Below are 21,149 nucleotides of genomic sequence, written 5' to 3'. Positions count from 1 at the left end.
TTTCCCCAGCTTCCATTTATTAATATATTTAAATACAAGTACAGATTTCTAATCCTTATGAAAGCAAGCTCCCAAAGTGTGGGCAACGCTGGCTGAAACTTCAGAAGCCAGAGACTGGCTGGGACGCCAGCGCCTTACACAGCTCCGAGTGAGCAAACCATGAATAAAATATGCAAATCAGTAATAGTAATAGTGGTTTCCCAAGCCACTCTGGGCAGCTTCCAACAAAGATTAAAAATACATTAAAATGTCACACATTAAAAACTTCCCTGAACAGGTCTGCCTTCAGATGTCTTCTAAATGTCAGGTAGTGTTTTTCTCTTTGACATCTGGTGGGAGGGCGTTCCACAGGGCGGGTGCCACTACCGAGAAGGTCCTCTGCCTGGTTCCCTGTAACTTGGCTTCTCGCAATGAGGGAACCGCCAGAAGGCCCTTGGCGCTGGATCTCAGTGTCCGGGCAGAACGATGGGAGTGGAGACGCTCCTTCAGGTATACTGGGCCGAGGCCATTTAGGGCTTTAAAGATCAGCACCAACACTTTGAATTGTGCTCGGAAATGTACTGGGAACCAATGTACCGGTAGGTCTTTCAGGACCGGTTTTATATGGTCTTGGCGGCCGCCCCCAGTCACCAGTCTAGCTGCTGCATTCTGGATTAGTTGTCGTTTCCGAGTCACCTTCAAAGGTAGCCCCATGTAGAGCGCGTTGCAGTAGTCCAAGCGTGAGATAACTAGAGCATGCACCACGCTGGCGAGACAGTCTGCGGGCAGATAGGGTCTCGGCCTGCATACCAGATGGAGTTGGTAAACAGCTGCCCTGGACACAGAATTGACCTGCGCCTCCATAGACAGCTGTGAGTCCAAAATAACTCCCAGGCTGCGCACCTGGTCCTTCAGGGGCACAGTTACCCCATTCAGGATTGGGAAGTCCCCCACACCCACCTGTCCCTCGTCCCCCAAGAACAGTACTTCTGTCTTGTCAGGATTCAACCTCAATCCATTAGCCGCCATCCATCCTCCAACCCCCTCCAGGCACTCACACAGGACCTTCACCGCCTTCACTGGTTCTGATTTGAAAGAGAGGTAGAGCTGGGTATCATCCGCATATTGATGGACACCCAGCCCAAACCCCCTGATGATCTCCCAGCGGCTTCATGTAGATGTTAAAAAGCATGGTAAGGACTGTATAATACATTATGCAAAGTGTCAGGGAAGAAGACGAGGACTGGGGAATGCATTCTATGGCAGACCAGCTTCTCTCCAATGGAGAGCTGGAGGGGGAAGAGTCGCCCCCCCCCCCTTGTCCACAGCGTGTTCAGAAGCAGAGACAGGCAGAAACTGAACAGCTTGGGGGAGTTACTCAGTTACGAGATAATGATGACAGAACCAGAAGGGAGGGGCAGCTAGTTGTCTTGTCACTTGAAAGCGTGAGGGACCTCCCCCCAGACTTGGAGGTCCAAATGTATCAGGGAACAAAGGAGTCAGAGGGAGGAACTTCCCGTTGGCGCCCAAAATGCTGCGGAAGCCGGAAAGAGGATTAGCCTAGCCAACTGCCTTCCTTGTGGAGAGCTGTGTATTTGTGCCCTCAACATGATGCTGTAATAAAAGGACTATAGATCTATCAGCTGCTCATTAATTCTTATCTGTGAAGTTACCGAAGGGAGGGGAGGACTCTCCATGCCTGACACAAAGTAAGCAAATTTCCATAATTTATACTGGTGGTGGACATGAACATTCCTTGGTGCCGAATTTTAATGTCTCCAAACTGGATCATGCACCCCTCTGAGCATTCCTTGGTATTCCTCAGGGCATGGAAGGCAGGCTACAATGGCATAATAAATATGGCTTATGAAATATGAATGGAATACACTCCTATATGTTTATAACATGTAGCAAAATTAAAAGTTAGCCTAAGGTGGAAAAAAAAATCTTATTTAAGATAACTATGTCAGCTTTCTCAGTTTCTACCAGGCGAGCAACCTTACCAAACTCTGACTGAAGGCCAGGATAGAGGATCCGGAAAACGTAATCGGTTGCCTCCTCCTCCTCCTTGTCTGATGCTGACTCCGAGGACCCCTGGGGGCTTCGCTTCTTCAGCTTTGGAAACACCTTCCCCTTTGAGGAGTCAAACAAAATTATTATTAATAACAATAATTTTATTATTTATACCCCACCCATCTGGCTGGGTTTCCCCAGCCACTCTGGGCGGCTCACAGCATATATCAGAACATACTAAAACATCAAACATTTAAAACTTCCCTGAACAGGGTTGCCTTCAGATTTCTTCTAAAAGTCAGATAGTTGTTTATTTCCTTGACATCTGAAGGGAGGGTGTTCCACAGGGAGGGTGCCACTACTGAGAAGGCCCTGTGCCTGGTTCCCCGCAACCTCGCTTCTCACAGTGAGGGAACCAGCAGAAGACCCTTGGAGGAGGATCTCAGTGTCCGGGGCTAAACGATGGGAACGAAAAAGCTCCTTCAGGTATGTAGGGCTGAGGCAGTTTAGGGCTTTAAAGGTCAGTACCAACACTTTGAACTGTGCTCAGAAACGCACTGGGAGCCAATGAAGGTCCTTTATATCAGGCTTCCTCAACCTCAGCCCTCCAGATGTTTTTGGCCTGCAACTCCCATGATACCTAGCTAGGGATGATGGGAATTGTAGTCTCAAAACATCTGGAGGGCCAAGGTTGAAGAAGCCTGCTTTATATGGTCTCGGTGCCACTCCCAGTCACCAGTCTAGCTGCCGCATTCTGGATTAGTTGTAATTTCCAGGTCCCTTCAAAGGTAGCCCCACATAGAGTGCATTGCACTAGTCCAAGCGGGAGATAACTAGAGCATGCACCACTCTGGCGAGACAGTCTGCGGGCAGGTAGGGTCTCAGCCTGCGTACTAGATGAAGCTGGTAAACAGCTGCCCTGGACACAGAACTGACCTGCACCTCCATGAACAGCTGCAAGTCCAAAATGACTCCCAGGCTGCACACCTGGTCCTTCAGGGGCACAGTTACCCCATTCAGGATCGGGAAGTCCCCCACACCTGCCCGTCCCCTGTCCCCTAAAAACAGTACTTCTGTCTTGTCAGGATTCAACCTCAATCCATTAGCCGCCATCCATCCTCCAACTGCCTCCAGACACTCACACAGGACCTTCACTGCCTTCATTGGTTCTGAATGAAAAGAGAGATAGAGCTGGGTATCATCCGCATACTGATGAACACTCAACCCAACCCCCCTGATGATCTCTCCCAGTGGCTTCTATATGAGCATGGGAGAGAGAACAGAACCCTGAGGCACCCCACAAGTGAGAGCCCAGGGGTCTGAACACTCATCCCCCAACACCACTTTCTGGACACAACCCAGGAGTGGAACCACTGTATGACAGTGCCCCCAGCTCCCAGCTCCTCTAGAGCAGTGTTTCCCAACCTTGGGCCTCCAGCTGTTTTTGGACTACAACTCCCATCATCCCTAGCTAGCAAGATCAGGGATGATGGGAATTGTAGTTCAAAAACAGCTGGAGGCCCAAGGTTGGGAAACACTGCTCTAGATGGTCCAGAAGGATGTCATGGTTCGATGGTATCAAAGCCACTGAGAGATCCAGCAGAACTAGAAACAGCTATCACCTCAATCCCCGGCACACTGGAGATCCTTGACCAGTGTGACTGAGGATGTTTTGGTCAGTTTCACTTGTCCAAGCAGCCTCAGTTTGGTCAGTTTCACTTGTCCACATCCTCAGAGGTAACAGATTGGAACTGATCCTATGCAACTTGTCTAGACAGGACTCTAGCACTCTCTCGCCCTGGCCCTGCTCCTACGGTGGAGTCTGAGTGACTTTAATCTGCAAAAGACTTTGCAAAATCATTGCAGAAGATATTGGGGCTGTCACCAGGCCCCGATGGTGAAGGTGGTTCCATTAGATTGTGAACCACCTGAAAGAGTCTCCTGCTGCTGTTTTCTGCAGATGCAATAGAGGTGGTGAAGAAGGTTCTCTTCGCCATTGCTATCGTCACTTGGTAGGCTCGACGTTGAGCTGTAACCCGTGTCAGGTCAGATTCAGAATGAGTTTTCTGCCACTGGTGCTCTAGCCATCTCAGCGATTGTTTCATCGCCCTCAGCTCCGGGGAAAACCATGGGGTTGTCCAGGCTCCATGCAATCGGAGAGGGTGCTTCGGATCCAGACAGTCGATAGCCCTGGTTAACTCCACATTCCAGCGGGCCACCAAGGAATCAGCTGAAAGGCCATCAACATGGGATAAAACATCCCCTACCACTCCCTGGAAACTATCTGGATTCATTAAGTGGTGGGGGCGGACCATCTGAATCGGTCCCACCTCCCTGCAGAGGGGAAGGGTCGCAGAGAAGTCCAGTTGCACTAAGTGATCTGACCATGGCACCTCTTTTGTTTCAGTTTTACTTAATTGTCAGATCACCCCCGTCCATGGAGGTGAACACCAGGTCTAAGGCATGTCCGTGGCTATGAGTTGGGCCAAACTTATTCAGGGACGGCCCCATGGAGGCCATGCGTTCCACAAAGTCCCAAGCGGTTCCTTGTAAGGTTGTGTCAGCATGGATGTTAAAATCCCCTAGGATAACCAAACTAGGTTTCTTCAGGAGAACATCCACTACAACCTGAAGCAGCTCAGGCAGGGAATCCTTGATGCAGTAGGGAAGTTAGTACAGTAATAGGAATCCTGCACTGCCTCTATTGCCCAAGCTCCAGAACATGCACTCAGAAAACTGGCGCCCCAATAGGACGCCTGGTGCAGGCTAATGACTTACTAAAGATCACTGCAACCCCCCCCTCCCCGCCCACATGACCTGGGTTGCTGTGCGTAAGAGAAACCTGGTGGACAAGCAGCGGCAAGGACAGACCCATCTGCCTCATCCAACCTCATTTCTCCATCCACAATCAAGTCATGCATGGCGGTGGTCTTGTGGATCATTGACTGGGCATTGCACAGCAGCACCTTCAGGTCATGTGGGTCTGCCTTGTTGATTCCAGCATCCTTTCAGTCAGGACCAGACTTGGAGGAAACAAAGATCTTCAGAAATGTGGCTGCCTCATTTAGTGCAGTACAACGACCAAGCCAGTGCCAGAGCAGGCTCAGTCCCAGGCTCAGACTTCCATAGCCTTCCCATCCAATGTGAGGAACTATCCCGTCTGAAACTGTGGAGAACCACTGCCAGTCTGCGAAACCAATACGAAACTTGATGGATCTACTATTTGACTCAATCTAACACAACTTCCTGAATGCCTAAGGCCAAGCTCACATTTCCATGGGGGAGAAGGGGTGGGGGTGAGAACAGTCTCCCCTTATCACAGAGGTTTCCCTCCCTAGCACAGCTTTCCCTCGTTGCTTTTCAAGTCTGATTTTCTTCGTTCAGTTTTTAAATTTGATTAAAACAATATTTCATGACAAGGGTTCATTCCGGAAAGAACATCAGAAGAGCCTCTGGATCAGGCCAGTGCCTGTCCAGTCCAGAATCCTGTTCTCACAGTGGCCAACCAGATGCTCCAATGGGAAACCCACAAGCAGGACCCATGCACAAGATCACGTTCTCCTCCTGTGATTTCTAGCTACAGTACTGATATTCAGAAGAATATTAATATTTTTTAAAACCTATATGCAGGATTAGAATCACACGATTTGACTCCAGATAGAATACACCCAGAGCCTCCTGCTCAGCCCTCCCTGGAGGTGCCACTGGGGCCTGAGCCGAGGGGCTTCCCCTTGCAGACCTTGAGCTCCAGCAGGTGCCCTCGATGGGCTCCTGAGGCCTATACCTTCCTCAACCCCTCTAAAAGCAAAGCAGAAGAAAAGAAGACCCACAAAGCCCTTCTTGCACCTGCCACTTCCAGAGCCCATGAAGAGCCTGCTGGATCCATCCAGTGAGGCCCATCTGGTCCAGCATCCTGTCCTGAGAGTGGCCAACCAGATGCCTCTTCTGCCAAGCCCACAAGCAGGAATCAAACGCAAGAGTCCTCTCCCTTCCAGTGGTTTCCAGCAACTGGCATTCAGAAGCACTGCGGCCTCTGACCTTGTAGGCAGAGTGCAGCCATCGTAGCCAGTAGCCATTGATAGGCCTCTCGTCCTCTATGAATTTGTCTAGTCCTCTTTTAAAGCCATCTCAGTTGGAGGCCATTACTGCCTCCTGTGGGAGGGAGTTCCAGAGTTTTACTATGTGAAGAAGGCCTTTCTGTTGTCTATATACCTTAAAATCTTCAACTTCATTGGATGCCCATGAGTTCTAATGTAATGACAGAAGGAGAAAAACATTTCCCTCTCCACTTTCTCCATGCCATGCATGACTTCATAAACTTCCATCAGGTTTCCTCTTAGGCCTTATGCACATTTGCCTTTCCTCCACTGTCTCCAGGCACAGACTGCACTTAAAAGCTCCAGGTCTGAGCAGGGGTTGGGGTTGTGCTTTTTTTGCTCAGAGCTTTCCCCACAAAACCCCATTCTTTGAAGCTTAATCAGAGCGAGCAAATGTCATTCAGCAGAAAACCCAAATTGACGTTTGCTCCGATTGAGCTTTAAAGAATGGGTTTTTGTGGGGACAGCTTGGAGCCAAAGAAAGAAGAATAAATGTTTGGACATGGAGCTTTTAAGTGTGGACTGTGGCTGCAAAGATCAGGGCAAAAGGGTGTGGATAAGCCATGATTTGCCTTTTCTCTAAACTATAATGTCCAAAGCCCTGCAGCCTTTCCTTGTAGGAGGGTTCTCCACCCCCCTTGATCACCTCAGTTGTCCTTTTCCAGCTCTACAAAGTCATTTTTGAGTGGAGATTACCAGTCCCGAGCTGTGAGAGGCCAACCCATGAGAGGCCACCCTCACTCCCCCTGGCTGCAGCCAGCCTTACCTTCCCCCTCTGTGACCACAGAGGGGGGTCCAGCTGGCCATGGGGCAGGAGCCCATTTTCTAGGCAGGAGAGGAACTGCAGGAGGTGCCCACCTTTGGGGAATCGTAGTGGTGGGCGCTGGATGCCGTCTTGGCTTACCAGGACAACTGTGCCCCCACTGTCTACTATTGGCAAGAGAAAGCGGGTGAGGGGAGAGAGATGGAAAAGAGGGAAGAGGTGAGAACCAGATTCTGTCCAAAGAAACCCCACTGGCCTCCAGGGGGAGCCAGAAGCATTTTGTTGCCCCCACCCCCAAATGGCCTAGGGCCACCCACACCTCTGCTTAATGTCGACAATGCACCCCTCGTGCGCCCTTTAAATCCCCTCGTACATACAACAGGTTTCTGGTTTTGATGTGGAGAAGCTTCTACTCTCTTTCCAGAGAATGGGGTGCTTCTCTCCTGCTTCCCCTCTAGGTCAGTCGTGGGTGGAGCCAGAGCCCAAACTGGACTGACCACCAGACAGGGCGACCAAAGCAGATTCTGTAGTGGAACCAGCCCCTCTCTTACCTTGCTGGTGGCAGTGGAGGTAGACAATGTCCTCCAGGCGGATGGTCATGGCGTAGTCCCAGTAGATGCTGTGAGAGGGAAGAACAAAGCCCATTGGGGTCACCCTCAGAAAACTCCCTGAAGGGTCAGCCCCACATCCACCTCTAACAGGAAGAAAATGGAGTGGGAATAAGCAAAACTAAACTCCTGGCAAATGCTCAACGAAAAAAAGAGACCCATCCCAAATTCTGTGGCAGTAAGTTCCACAATATTAGAGAATCCTTCCACAGTGAGTTCTCTCACTTTAAAAAATGAAGCTGCAATTTTCACTACATCTATGCTACCAGTTTTTGTACCAATTTAGTGAATAATATTGAAGTTCTGAGTTAACATGCAATTGATGCGTCATCTTTCAGACTGGCTCCCACCTGTTGGACCACTGAAATTGCAAGAGCTGGTTATGAAAATTTAGCTCACCTGTAGAGATGATGGCAGCATTGCTGATTGGCAGCTGAAGCTATCATTTAAGCTACCAGTATGGCTGGTGCAACTCTGCATAATTACATTTCAGCAGGAAACCTGGGATAACTCAGTCTGTAGAGCAGGAGACTCTTAATCTCAGGGTTGTGGGTTCAAGCACCAATGGGGCGAAAGATTCCTGCATTGCAGAGGGTTGGACTAGATGACCCTCGTGGTCCCTTTGAACACTACAATTCTATGATTCTAAACCTGTTAAGACACCACCATTGACCATTATCTAGATATATCTTCTTATACAGTGGTACCTCGGGTTAAGAACTTAATTCGTTCTGGAGGTCCGTTCTTAACCTGAAACTGTTCTTAACCTGAGGTTAATCGCTGCGGCCGTGCGATTTCTGTTCTCATCCTGAGGCAAAGTTCTTTTTTTATTTTTTAAATAGTATTTATTAAGGTTTTAAGTTTACAAAAAGGCGAAAGAAAAAACACCAAATTAAACAATAGCAAAACAACACATCACAATAAAAAAACAGAAAAATAGAAACAATTAAAAACAAAAAACAAAAAAACAAATCAAGCCTTCCCATAACTTATCTTTCATTTGCTTGTTTCTCTGACCTCCTCACACCTCCCTTTTTTGTATTCATTTCAGCAAATCCTTTCCCTCTCTTCAAAATTTTTATCTGAGGCAAAGTTCTTAACCCGAGGTAATATTTATGGGTTAGCGGAGTCTGTAACCTGAAGCGTCTGTAACCTGAAGCATCTGTAACCCAAGGTACCACTGTATACATAACCATCTAAGGCTGTTGTTATGCTCTGCAGTTCACGCAACCACCAGTAGGTAGCACTGTGAAAAAAAGTGTGATGACAAACTTAGAGGCTAGCTAGGCAGCACCTGCCCAATGGGGAGGAGGGTGGCGGCCAGGGAGTAGAAGGAGTGGGGTGGGGGGGAGGTTGACAAGCAACATGAGCAAGGATGGCACTCTCTCTCTCTTTGTGTGTGTGTGTTTGGCTTTGGCGGAAGGTCCAGGCTTTCGCTCAGAAAATCCCTGCTGACAACTGGCACAAAGCAGTATGAAGAGTGCCGGCCATTCTGCCTCAACCCGGCAGAGGGTGCACTGGCTCTGACGCTGAGCAGCCCTCCTCTCCTCCTAACCCTTGACCAGCACAACTAAGGACTTATTCACCTTTTCCTCCTCCCTTCCCAGGCATGATTCACACTTGAAAGCTCTGTATCCGAGTGCTCTTTCTTCCTCTGCTGCGTGAAAAGTGCTCTTGAGTGTTAAATCACAGTGAATAGAAATCTGCATAAAAACTGAATTGCTGTATGTTGCGTTTCAGCTTTATTGAAACGTTTAAGTGACTTAAATGTTAGAATCCTCATTCACACAATTATTTCAAATGTTAAGGCCCCTGAGAGATATTAGGAGACAGACACCCCACATTCCTCTTTCAGTTTCTGCTGAAAAGGGATTGACTGTTAAGCCACTCTGAAAATTGTAACTCTGGGAGGGGAAGAGGAGTCCCTATGTAACTCTCAGCACCCTTCCCAAACTACACTTCCTAGAATTATTTGGGGGTACGCCATGATTCTTTTAAGTGGAGTTATACAGTAGTACCTCGGGTTACATACGCTTCAGGTAACATACGCTTCAGGTTACACATTCTGGCTAACCCAGAAATAGTGCTTCAGGTTAAGAACATTGCTTCCGGATAAGAACAGAAATTGTGCTCCAGCAGCGCGGCGGCAGCAGGAGGCCCATTAGCTAAAGTGGTGCTTCAGGTTAAGAACAGTTTCAGGTTAAGAATGGACCTCCGGAAGGAATTAAGTACTTAACCCGAGGTGCCACTGTAGTGCTTTAAATGGAGGAGCCTGAGTGGGCAAGACAAGCTCCGACCCTTCAGATCCTTCTTCAAAAGGCGGTGACTGAACCTTTTGGGGTTTCATTTGCCTTTCACTTCTCTTTGCCCAAGCTTAAAAAGTGCAGCCATGCTTCCTGAGGCCTTGCAAAAGCAAACACAGGAAAGCAGGCGGTTTCCCCTTGACCTTTGAGGAAATGCAGCAGCTGGGACAACGTGCTTGAGGCCAGAATACGGAGCCCCACCCAGCGGAAGGAGGAGTCAGCAGGAATCTGGACAAGCACAGCTGCTGATAAGCAAAGCCTGCTGGATCCGGCCAGGGGCCCATCTCAGCCAGCATCCTGTTCTCACAGGGGCCAACCAGATGCCTGTGCAGGACCTGTGCACTAGAGTCGTCTTTTGAGCAGCTGGGATTCAGAAGCACAGCTGCCTCTGACTGTGGAGGCAGAGCAGAGCCATGGTGGCCAGGAGCCATCGATAGCTCTCTCCTAGCGATGAATTTGTCTAAGAAGCGAAGAAAGCTCCCCCACCCTCCCACCCCTGTGTAGCCCAGCCTCCTTCCTCCTGGTGCCCACAGATGGTTTGGGCTCCCCTGCAGGGCTCCTTTTGCCAAGATCTACACAGAAATCTGTATCCAACTCCTCTAATTAAATCGGCCAGGAAGCTCCAAAGCATATGACATCCTTTCAGGTCAAAATACTCCTGTCAGGTCAAAACGCAGCCATTGCAGCCTCCCCCAGCCTGGTGCCTTCCAGGTGTTTTCAACTACAACTCCCATCAGCCCCAGCTAGCGCTAATGGGAGTTGCTGTCCACAGCATCTGCAAGGCATCAGGTTGAGGGAGGCTGATCAATTGTTTTCAAGGTGGATAAATTCTGTGCTGCAGCAACTTAACCGCTGCAGGGACTAGCCTTTTGTTAATTTTCTTCTTTTGGAGTGGGTGACTGACTATACTTTTTCATGGAATCATAGAAGTGTTGGAAGGGACCATGAGGGTCATCCAGTCCAACCCCTTTTGCCCAACCTGGGGCTCAAGCCCACAACCCTGAGATGCTCATGCTCTACTGACTGAGCTTATAATGTTGCTGCTTACTTTAGTTTCTTTTTATGCTGCTTTTTTATCCTGTTATTAGGATAAAAATAATTAGGATAATCTATTCTCTGTGCTGCTCACCTTTTCTCATAGTCCAGATCACCCACAGAGCCATTCATCAGTTGGTTTGGGGTCCACTTGAGAGTCATGACGTCAGCAGTCTGGTGAAGGGACAAATATCCTGGGATGGACTCCATATCGTCCCGCTAAGAAAAGAGGAACAGGAAGAAGAGTTGTTTGCTTTTTAATTATTTAATTATTTAAATATCTATTTGGTGCTTTTTCTTTAATTATTCTGCTATACAGCAAAGAAAGGATTAGCAAAGCAAGCAGCCATCTACGGAGTCAGTCCCTTGGTCCGTCTAGCTCAGTACTGTCTGCACTGACTGGCAGCAGCTCCTCTGTGTTTCAGACGGGGGTCCTTCTCTCCCAGCCCTGCCTGGAGATACCGAGATTTGAACTTGGGACCTTCTGTATGCAAAGCAGATGCTCTGCCACTGAGTTACAGCCCATCCTGATTCCCAGAGCCTTATAATCCATAAAGACATGGAACAAAAAGAAAATGGAACAGGAGGGAGGAGGAAATCAGCAAACTCAACGTGTTTATTTATGAATCATAGAATCATAGAGTTGGAAGAGACCACAAGGGCCATCGAGTCCAACCCCCTGCCAAGCAGGAAACACCATCAGAGCACTCCTGACATATGATTGTCAAGCCTCTGCTTAAAGACCTCCAAAGTAGGAGACTCCACCACACTCCTGGGCAGCAAATTCCACTGTCGAACAGCTCTTACTGTCAGGAAGTTCTTCCTAATGTTTAGGTGGAATCTTCTTTCTTGTAGTTTGGATCCATTGCTCCGTGTCCACTTCTCTGGAGCAGCAGAAAACAACCTTTCTCCCTCCTCTATGTGACATCCTTTTATATATTGGAACATGGCTATCATATCACCCCTTAACCTCCTCTTCTCCAGGCTAAACATGCCCAGCTCCCTTAGCCGTTCCTCATAAGGCATCGTTTCCAGGCCTTTGACCATTTTGGTTGCCCTCCTCTGGACACGTTCCAGTTTGTCAGTGTCCTTCTTGAACTGTGGTGCCCAGAACTGGACACAGTACTCCAGGTGAGGTCTGACCAGAGCAGAATACAGTGGCACTATTACTTCCCTTGATCTAGATGCTATACTCCTATTGATGCAGCCCAGAATTGCATTGGCTTTTTTAGCTGCCGCGTCACACTGTTGGCTCATGTCAAGTTTGTGGTCAACCAAGACTCCTAGATCCTTTTCACATGTACTGCTTTCAAGCCAGGTGTCACCCATCTTGTATTTGTGCCTCTCATTTTTTTTGCCCAAGTGCAATACTTTGAATTCAATGAATTCTTCTAATGGGCAGCTGGGCCAGAAAAATGCCATGGAAGGACATGCCCAACAAGGCTGGTCAGACGGCCCTGGCCCTTCTCTCCGCTCCTCTCCTGCCACCTGATGGAACAGCTGCTGCCAGGTGACCCTGGGTTCATCTAGCTCAGTATTGTCTACACCAGGCTTCCTCAACCTCGGCCCTCCAGATGTTTTGAGACTACAATTCCCATCATCCCTGACCACTGGCCCTGCTAGCTAGGGATCATGGGAGTTGTAGGCCAAAAGAATCTGGAGGGCCGAGTTTGAGGAAGCCTGGTCTACACTGACTGGCAGGGGATCTCCCAGCTGGACCTGGAGATGCTGGGGATTGAACCTGGGACTTCTGTACACAAAGCTCAACATATGTAGATTTTATGCAAATTTGACCTATGTGCCGTTCTTTAAGTACCTAGCAATGTCATTGCCAGGCATGCCTCCCATCCAGGCACTGACCAGACCTGGCCCTGCTTAGCTTCGGGAAAGTGCCCCCTGGACCACACTCTGGGAGTCAACTCAAGCTGAATGGCTTACAGCACAATCCTACTAGATATGCCCATTCCAGGATCTGCTAGATGTGTACAGGGGAACCTGTGACAGCCTAGCTATTGTTATACTGTTATAGCCAAGGGTCAAACACCCTCTGGGGGTCTGTTCTGCATCCTGAAAATCTCTGTTAAAAAATTAAGAGGCCAGTTTCCCGCTCTTATGACTGGGGGGCCATGACATTACAGAGCCCAGAGGGTTATGAAGAGAGATTTCTACTCACTCCATGGTTGGGGGTGGAGAGAGAAATTGCTAGCATTCTGCAAATTTCCTGCGTTCTCCTCACAGCTAGCATAACTGTATGTATGCTCAGTGTTTCAGCATTGATCTTTTGACCATGGTAAAAGATTTATCGTGCTTCCCACCTTTGCTAGTGGCTACTAGATTTGGTTTCAAAGCAACTCCTTTCTGACCCAGAGAGGCTACTGTCTTTGCTCTACTCACCGGCTGCACCAAGACATTATTTTTGCCGTATAAGAGTGTGGCTCTGGAGTTCTGGTGCAGCGACTCAACGTAGTCTCTGGCCGAGAGAGACAGCCGGTCGTCCATGCTTCCACTGGAATGCCTCTTCTGAATCTAGGAGAATCCAGCCAGGAAATCAACTTGGAACCAGTTTACCTGTTAGGTTGCCTTACCTGCCATATGCACCCACTTAACCACTTTGATCTGCAGAACTGGCACTGCAACTGGCACCACGTAATACTTGTTCTGCTTTTGTAAGAATCAATATTTTAGTACGGCAGCACCCAAACACTTTGGAAGTCCCTGCCTATTGACATCAGGCAGGCACCTCCACCGTACTCTTTTCAGCGCATGCTAAAAATGTTTTTGTTTAGACAAGGCTACCCAGACATGTAGAATGTTGATGGATGTTTTAATCGGTTTTTAGCTGGTTGCTGATTTTATCTTTTGAATGTTTTAGAGTGCTGTCTTTAATGATGATTTTAATGTGTTGGTCATGAACCTTCCCCACAACATGCATGACACAAAGACATCAATAACCTCACATGTGCATGTGCACACATGCCCCACAGTCCCAGCTGCTTCCCTGCAGCTTCTGAAACCTACACAGAGAGCTGGGCGTTTGGTGGGCGAGTCTTGGCGGCAGTGAGAGCTGTGGATTCGGTGGCGCTGGACCAGCTCGTCAGCCGAGGGGTCGGTCCAGAAATGGTCGGCGGTCTTCATCTTGGTGTACTCCAGTGCACAAGGTCCCACTGTGGATGGAGGCAATAGGCAGGGCAGGCAGAGGAAACAAGGAGAGCAAGCTGGTAGGCGGCCATCCCCCATTTGCCACTGCTCCCCAAACACACAGGCCCCCCCCCCCAGCTGGACCAAATTCCAGAGCACTGAATTAATCGGGAAAATCCCAGAAGGTCGGAGTACCAGTGTGTGCAGCATGCCCTTGATGCAAGAACCCAAAACCTTGAGACACCATAATGAAGAGCATGAGAACACAAGGAGAGCCTGCTGAATCAGGCCGATGGCCCACTGAGTTCAGCCAGATGCCCCAAAGTGAAACCCACAAGCAATGCCTGAGCACAAGTTCTGTCTCCCTCCTGCAGCGTCCAGCAACTGGGATTCAGGTGCATTTACTGCCTCCAGCTGTGAAGGCAGAGCAGAGCCATTGCGGCTAGGAGCCACTGATAGCCCTTCTCTCCATGAATCTGCCCAAACCCAGTTGGTGGCCATCACTGCCTCCTGTGGGAGGGAGTTCTATAGTTTAACCACGCGCTGCATGAAGAAGGACTTTCTTGCATCTCTCCTCAATCTTCCCACATTCATCTTCAAGGGATGTCCATGTGTTCTAGTGTTATGAGAGAGGAAGAAAAACTTTTCTCTACCCACTTTCTCCAGGGCTCCAGTTGGGGGCACTGGGGAGCAGGTATGCCCCCCCCCCATTTCCCTGAAGGCATCCCCATCTCTTCTCTCCATTCATTAGAGGAAACAGAAAACAGCCAAGGGGGAAACCTAGCTGATACAATAAGATATACTGAGGAGTGGGGGCTCTTATTGCCTAGAGCAGGGTTTCCCAAACCTGAGTCTCCAACTGATATAGAGCAAGGGCAGGGGACCTGAGACTCTCCCCAGACCATGCTCCCACTCCAGACAACGAATGCCCCACCCCATCTCCACCCCCTTCTCAGGTGTTCCTGCTCCACTGGAAGGTATCCTGGAACTGCAATAATTATTCTGTTTGCTTGCATGGAAACCTCTGACTTTTGCTGAAATGTAGCCAGGCAGGAGTTTCACCCTTGGCTCTGTGCCCCATGCACTTCTACCTCTGGTCCTGCCCAACTGTAAGTACCTACTCTAAAAGACTTTATCTGTATAACTTGAAAATTCACTCCCAGCATCTCGAACACAAGCAAAGTATTGCTCCAAAAGAGTCAGGTTTTACCACTCAACAGCACTTCAGAAAAGCACATTTGTCAGCCCCAAAGTACACCAGGGTGTCAGCGCAGAAGCAAGCAAAGCCACATTACCCAGCAAAGAGGCAAGGATTGGCCCATCAACTGGATCCATCAGCAGGGCTTCCTTCTCATAGTATTTGCTGTACAGACAGAAAACAAGGAGAGAGAGAGAAAGGCTTTAATAACCCCAGGAAGGGTATGGTGCGTGCATCTTCCAGGAAACATTTCTCCAGCGCTCTACAGCTTCCCTGGCTGCCCACACCTCCCCATCCAAAAATGCCCTGTGGGAGGAGGGACCCAATGACATCATCACTTTCATTGGGGGCACCCAGTAAGGCTGCCAGCTGCAGGATAAGGGTAAGGACCCTCACAGCCACCCCCGGGCCAATTTACCAATAAGGTCAGCACCCCCAAAACCCATGAGAATCTCACCAAAATTTCCTCTCCCCCTGGTTAACTTCCAAATGTAATTTCTCTCATTAATTGATGGAGCATGGTTGGGGGGAAATAATGGGGTGAGGGCTTTTTTTTAGCACAGCACTGCATTTAACATACCGCTGGTTAATCCTCCAGTTGCCTCTGCATGCCAGTAAAAGTGAAAATTCTCCAGCACTGAACTAGGCTATTGTATGACCATTAATCTGCTCACTGAAAAATTATGAGCTTGTCTTAAGCTAGGATACCATTTTATCAGTCTGTTGGAAAAGGAGCTGAGAAGGAAACAGGCTTGAATTAACACAAATGACAGGATTTAAATTCTGCTGTTGCCAGAGCCTCCTTTCTGTCTGGCCTGCAGGGGACTAAAATTCAGCCTGATGCCACATCAGTGAGGCTCCCTCCTGCCTTTCCCTGTAGCTATAATGCTTTTTAAGCACACAGGTTAAAGGCAGTGATGTCCTTCTCTACCACATCCATGCCCAAAAGGAAGGCTAGATTTCTTTGCAGAGGTAGATCTAAATGGCTGTCCCAAATACACCACCTTATTTGAAGGGCGCTAATTGGAGGAGACCTTTTCAGTGACCATACAGACCCTGACACAGTTTGGGATGGGGGCAGTTTTAGAGGCTACCATGACAGAAGTGGGAGCTTCTTACTTTTCTCTATATCCTTCCCCACTACCCAATGCCTTCTTCCTTTTTATATTCTTTTTAAATGACAGCACCTTTTAAGAAGTTAAAGAGAGATAAGATAAGAAGCTTTCCCACTACAAGAAGCCCACTCCACTCCTTCCAAAATCACAAATTACCTTGCGCTGCCCAATTCTCCTCCTGATCTGTGTTTGCCCAAGGAGACCCAGAGACAGAGCTCCACCCACCTGGCCCCAGCCAGGGAGAATCCAGCACCCCACTAGACCCTATCCCTTGCTGGCAAGCTTTGACCAGCAGCTGAGAATGTTGAGCCCCCATCAGAAGACATGATACAATACTCAATTGCAGCACCTAAAATTTAGGCAAAATGCCTTCAGCCCAAGGGCAACAAGCTGTTCTGCAGTACTTGCAGTCTGGTGTTAACCACACAGAGACATGTTTTTATCCTTAATAGAAGTGTGTTGGCTTCTGTACATTGTATAGTTTATAGCTATGTTCATGGTGGTTTTGAATATCACTAGATATTATTAAAGTTTTGCCCTTTATTTGTTTGTTTGTTTGTTTGTTTGATTGATTGATTGATTGATTTCTACTCCACCTTCTAATCCAGAGAGATTCCAAGGTGACTTATTTTATTTATTTTTATATTTTAAAACCTAAGGGGGGTAAAGTATCTCTCCCCAGCTCAACCGGACATGTCTCAGAAACAAAATGTTGTGCATCAGTTGGGAAGTAAAAATGGAAAACTACTCAAACCTCCAGCAACTTATAATATCATAACCTCAAAAAAACATTCCTGCTTTGCGGGGGGGGGGGGGCACTGCAACATTTTGCTGCAGGCTCTTCTTGTCCAACAGAAGACAGTTTCAGACATGCTTTCCAAATGGCCTAAAACAACCTCTGGGTCTCCACAAATTGATCAGGCACATGGGGAATTCATCACAACACCTACTTCCCATGTGAAGTCCAATGAACCCAGATGCTGAAAAGACCAAAGTTTCACTGTGCAAACGAACCTTACGGATGTCTCCTGCAGGAGCGGAGGCAGGCAAAGGAAACTGCCGCCACTCATTGTCTCTCTTTACCTGCTGTTTTCCACCAAGTGGAGCACTATTTTGTCCAGGACCTTTTCAAAAAGTGCCGTCCGTATCCAGAGGTACTTGATGGCCTGCGGGGAGAGGCTGGGGAGCTTGGAAGCCTTGCGTGTGCTCTCCTGGACACCCGGGCTCTGGTTTCGCCTTAGGGGAGAAGGGAGAACAAGTCCCACATTCACCCACATCTGTGGCCAGCCAAAATCTCCCAGAAAGACATGCACAAAGTTGATGCACTCATCTATTTACTGGACATATTTGCTTACAAAAGGATATAACCCAGGTTTTTAAGAATGTGGAAGGAAAATTGCAGCAAAAGAAGGCCTAATCTGCACAGACCAGTTTGGGGCTAAATCAGAGGCTACTTTTTCATGTCACAAAAATTATTGGTCCAGGAGTCTCAGCATCGTCATTGTTTATTTGGATGCTGCCATTCCAGTCCAAACTATGTTCAAGGTGGCTCACAAATAAAAAAATAATTACATAATTTACCAAGTTACAAAATATAACAAAATTTAAACAATGAACAATTAATGAGAACACCCATGAAGAAATAATGAATAAAATCAAACAATCCTCTTACAGTAAATAAAAATACCACCATAAAATCACATAGGTCTTGCACTAGCAACCCAGGTCCAATGGCCCTCCAGACTTCTCCAGGGGCCTGACGCTGGGGATTAGATGCAAGGGCCAAAGATCTCCTTCTGCTGCTTGAAGCCCCATTCCAGCTGATGTCTGGCCATGTCTCAGCCCCATGCGCACACCAGGCTCAGAGCATAGACTTACACATTCTCAATGAGCTGCTCCAGGTCCTGCACCTTCCGGGACAATTCCTCAGCAGGAGGAAAGCTCTTCCCCACCTTCATGAACAGGGCGGCAATCTTGTTGCTGCGCAGGAAGCCCGCCGCCCGCCGCTTGAGGCCGTGGAGGACACAGGCTTCAACGGCAGCTGGAAGGAGACAAGAGAGAGGGGCCAGCTGGTGCATTAGGAGGGAGCAGTGAGGCAGTCAAGTTCGCTAATGATGGGAAGTTGTTAAAAAAGAGATTGCAAAGAACTCCAAAAGAATGTTTCCAAAGTGAGAAAATGGGTGGTAAAATTGGCAAATTATATTCAGTGAAATGTGTAAAGTGATGCATGTGGGGCCAAAATGTCTTAATTGCCGTACATGTGCATGGGGTCTGAACTAGCGATGACTGACCAGGAGCGAGACCTTGGGTCTCAATGAAGATGTCACTCCAAAGTGCAATGGCTGTGAAAAAGGCAAATTCCATGCTAGGGATCATCAGGAAAGGAATTGAAAATAAAACTGCTGGCATCATAATGCTGAAAACTATGGTGCAACTGCACTTTGAATCCTGTGTCCAGTTCTGGTCGCCTCGCCTCAAAAAGGATATTGTAGAGTTGGAAAAGGTTCAAAAAAGGCAACCAGAATGATCCAAGGAAAAGAAGGACTCCTCTATAAATAAAGTTTGGGAGAGTTTGGCAGAGTTTGGGACTTTTTAGTTGAGAAAAAAGGCGAGTAAGAGGAGACAGGATTGAAGTTCATAAAATGATGAACAGAAAGTGGACAGAGAAAACTGTTTCTCCCTCTCTCATACCACAGGCCACTGTGAGAACAGGATGTGGGACGAAATCCACAAGGTCCTTCTTATGTTCTTTTATTATGATAATTTTTATTAATTTTTCATTAATAACAATGTTATTAAATAGCCTCCAGAAGATCAAAAGAGACTACGAGGCTCTCGGCAGGAAATTGAAGCAACTAAATGCACAAATTGTCATCTCGTCTGTCCTCCCAGTTGAACGACGTGGCCCAGGGAGAGAGGGGAAAATAGGAACGGTTTGGATTCTTAGATCACGGACTGCAGTTTCTTGAAGATGGTCTTCTGGCAAGTGATGGGCTGCACCTCACAACGGTTGGGAGAAATGTTTTTGCCAAAAATCTCAGAAACCTCATCAGGAGGGCTTTAAACTGACTAATGTGGGGGAGGGAGACAGTGCTCCTGAGGGTAGGAGTCTATCAATTAATGAAGATGATCATCCAAATGTCATAGACCAAATGGAGCAAATAGCACGCGGACCTAGTGGAGGGAGGAAAAAATCCTTAAATAAGAGACACGGGGGAATGATTAATGGACTTCAATGTCTGTACACTAATGCGCAAAGCATGGGAAATAAACAAGATGAGCTTGAGCTCTTGGTACAGCAAACTAAATATGACATAATAGGCATCACTGAAACCTGGTGGGATAAGTCCCACGATTGGAATGTAATAATGGGGGGATACAATCTATTTCAGAGAAACAGACCAGACAAGAAAGGAGGAGGAGTGGCGTTATATGTCAGGGATGTGTATACCTGTGAAGAGATCCAAGATTTAGAACCTCAAAGCCAAAGTGAGAGCATTTGGGTCAAAATTAAGGGAGAGAAGAATAACAGAGACCTCATTGTGGGAGTTTACTATAGATCCCCAAGCCAAACGGAGGACATAGATGCTGCCTTCCTGGAACAGATGGCCAAGCATGCAAAAGGAAGGGAGATAGTAGTAATGGGGGACTTCAATTACCCGGATATTTGTTGGACGTCAAACTCAGCCAAGAGCATAAGGTCAAACAGATTCCTCACTGGCCTTGCAGACAACTTCATTGTCCAGAAAGTGGGAGAAGCAACAAGAGGAACAGCCATTTTAGATCTGGTCCTAACCAATGTTGATGACCTGGTTAGTGGGGTAGATGTGGAAGGATCATTAGGCGCGAGTGATCATGCTCTCCTGAAGTTTACTATACAGCGGAAAGTAGCAGCCAAGCATACTAGGACTCAATTTCTTGACTTTAAGAAAGCCGACTTCATAAAACTTAGGGAAGTGCTGGGTGAGATCCCATGGACAGTAATACTAAAAGGAAAGGGAGTTCATGATGGCTGGGAGTTTGTTAAGAGGGAGATAGTAAAAGCACAACGTCAGGCAATACCAATGAGACGAAAACATGGAAGGTGCCTAAAGAAACCAGGGTGGCTATCTAAAGAACTTTTAACTGAATTAAGATTAAAAAAGGATATGTACAAAAAATGGAAAAGGGGGGAAACCACCAAAGAGGAATTCAAACAAATAGCCAGCACGTGTAGACACAAAGTCAGAAAAGCTAAAGCACAGAATGAACTCAGGCTTGCTAGAGAGGTTAAAAGCAACAAAAAAGGCTTTTATGGGTATGTTCGTAGCAAAAGGAAGAACAAAGAAACAGTGGGGTCACTCAGAGGAGAAGATGGTGAAATGCAAACAGGGGACACAGAAAGGGCTGAACTCCTCAATGCCTTCTTTGCCTCAGTCTTCTCCGATAAAGAAAACAATGCCCGACCTGAAGAATTTGGAGCAAATGATTCAGCAAAGGAAACACAGCCCAGAATAACTAAGGAGATAGTACAAGAATATTTGGCTAGATTAGATGTATTCAAGTCTCCAGGGCCAGATGAACTGCATCCAAGAGTATTAAAAGAACTGGCAGATGTGATCTCAGAACCACTGGCAGTCATCTTTGAGAATTCCTGGAGAACAGGCGAAGTCCCGGCAGACTGGAGGAGGGCAAATGTTGTCCCTATTTTCAAAAAGGGGAAAAGAGAGGACCCAAATAATTACCGCCCAGTCAGTCTGACATCAATAGCAGGGAAGATTCTGGAACAGATCATTAAGCAAACAGTCTGTGAGCACCTAGAAAGGAATGCTGTGATCACCAATAGTCAGCATGGATTTCTGAAAAATAAGTCATGTCAGACTAACCTGATCTCGTTTTTTGACAGAATTACAAGCCTGGT

General features: G+C 47.6%; 1 protein-coding gene and 1 long non-coding RNA gene across 3 annotated transcripts in view; both read right to left on the bottom strand.

Annotated features, from left to right (window-relative positions):
• The window catches only part of LOC310691278, a 125,658-nt gene that overhangs the window by 37,318 nt on the left and 67,191 nt on the right, over positions 1-21,149 (bottom strand). The window lies entirely within an intron of this gene.
• SGSM1 (small G protein signaling modulator 1) overlaps positions 1-21,149 on the bottom strand; it is an 88,198-nt gene that overhangs the window by 37,318 nt on the left and 29,731 nt on the right. For both annotated transcript variants that reach the window (XR_014518420.1, XM_083470911.1), the window contains exons 3-11: positions 18,128-18,290; positions 17,333-17,485; positions 15,232-15,299; positions 13,817-13,962; positions 13,193-13,324; positions 10,893-11,017; positions 7,404-7,471; positions 6,856-7,019; positions 1,983-2,112 (exon numbers count right to left, since the gene is read on the bottom strand). Coding sequence is in view for 1 of the 2 variants with exons in the window: in XM_083470911.1 (XP_083327037.1) it covers positions 1,983-2,112; positions 6,856-7,019; positions 7,404-7,471; positions 10,893-11,017; positions 13,193-13,324; positions 13,817-13,962; positions 15,232-15,299; positions 17,333-17,485; positions 18,128-18,290 (1,149 nt within the window). In the remaining variant the exon portion in view is untranslated. The remainder of the gene's footprint in view (positions 1-1,982; positions 2,113-6,855; positions 7,020-7,403; positions 7,472-10,892; positions 11,018-13,192; positions 13,325-13,816; positions 13,963-15,231; positions 15,300-17,332; positions 17,486-18,127; positions 18,291-21,149) is intronic.

This window comes from Podarcis liolepis (genome assembly GCF_965112155.1).
Source record: "Podarcis liolepis genome assembly, chromosome: 13".
Classification (NCBI taxonomy): Eukaryota; Metazoa; Chordata; class Lepidosauria; order Squamata; family Lacertidae; genus Podarcis; species Podarcis liolepis.
This window is presented reverse-complemented; position numbering and strand designations above follow the sequence as displayed.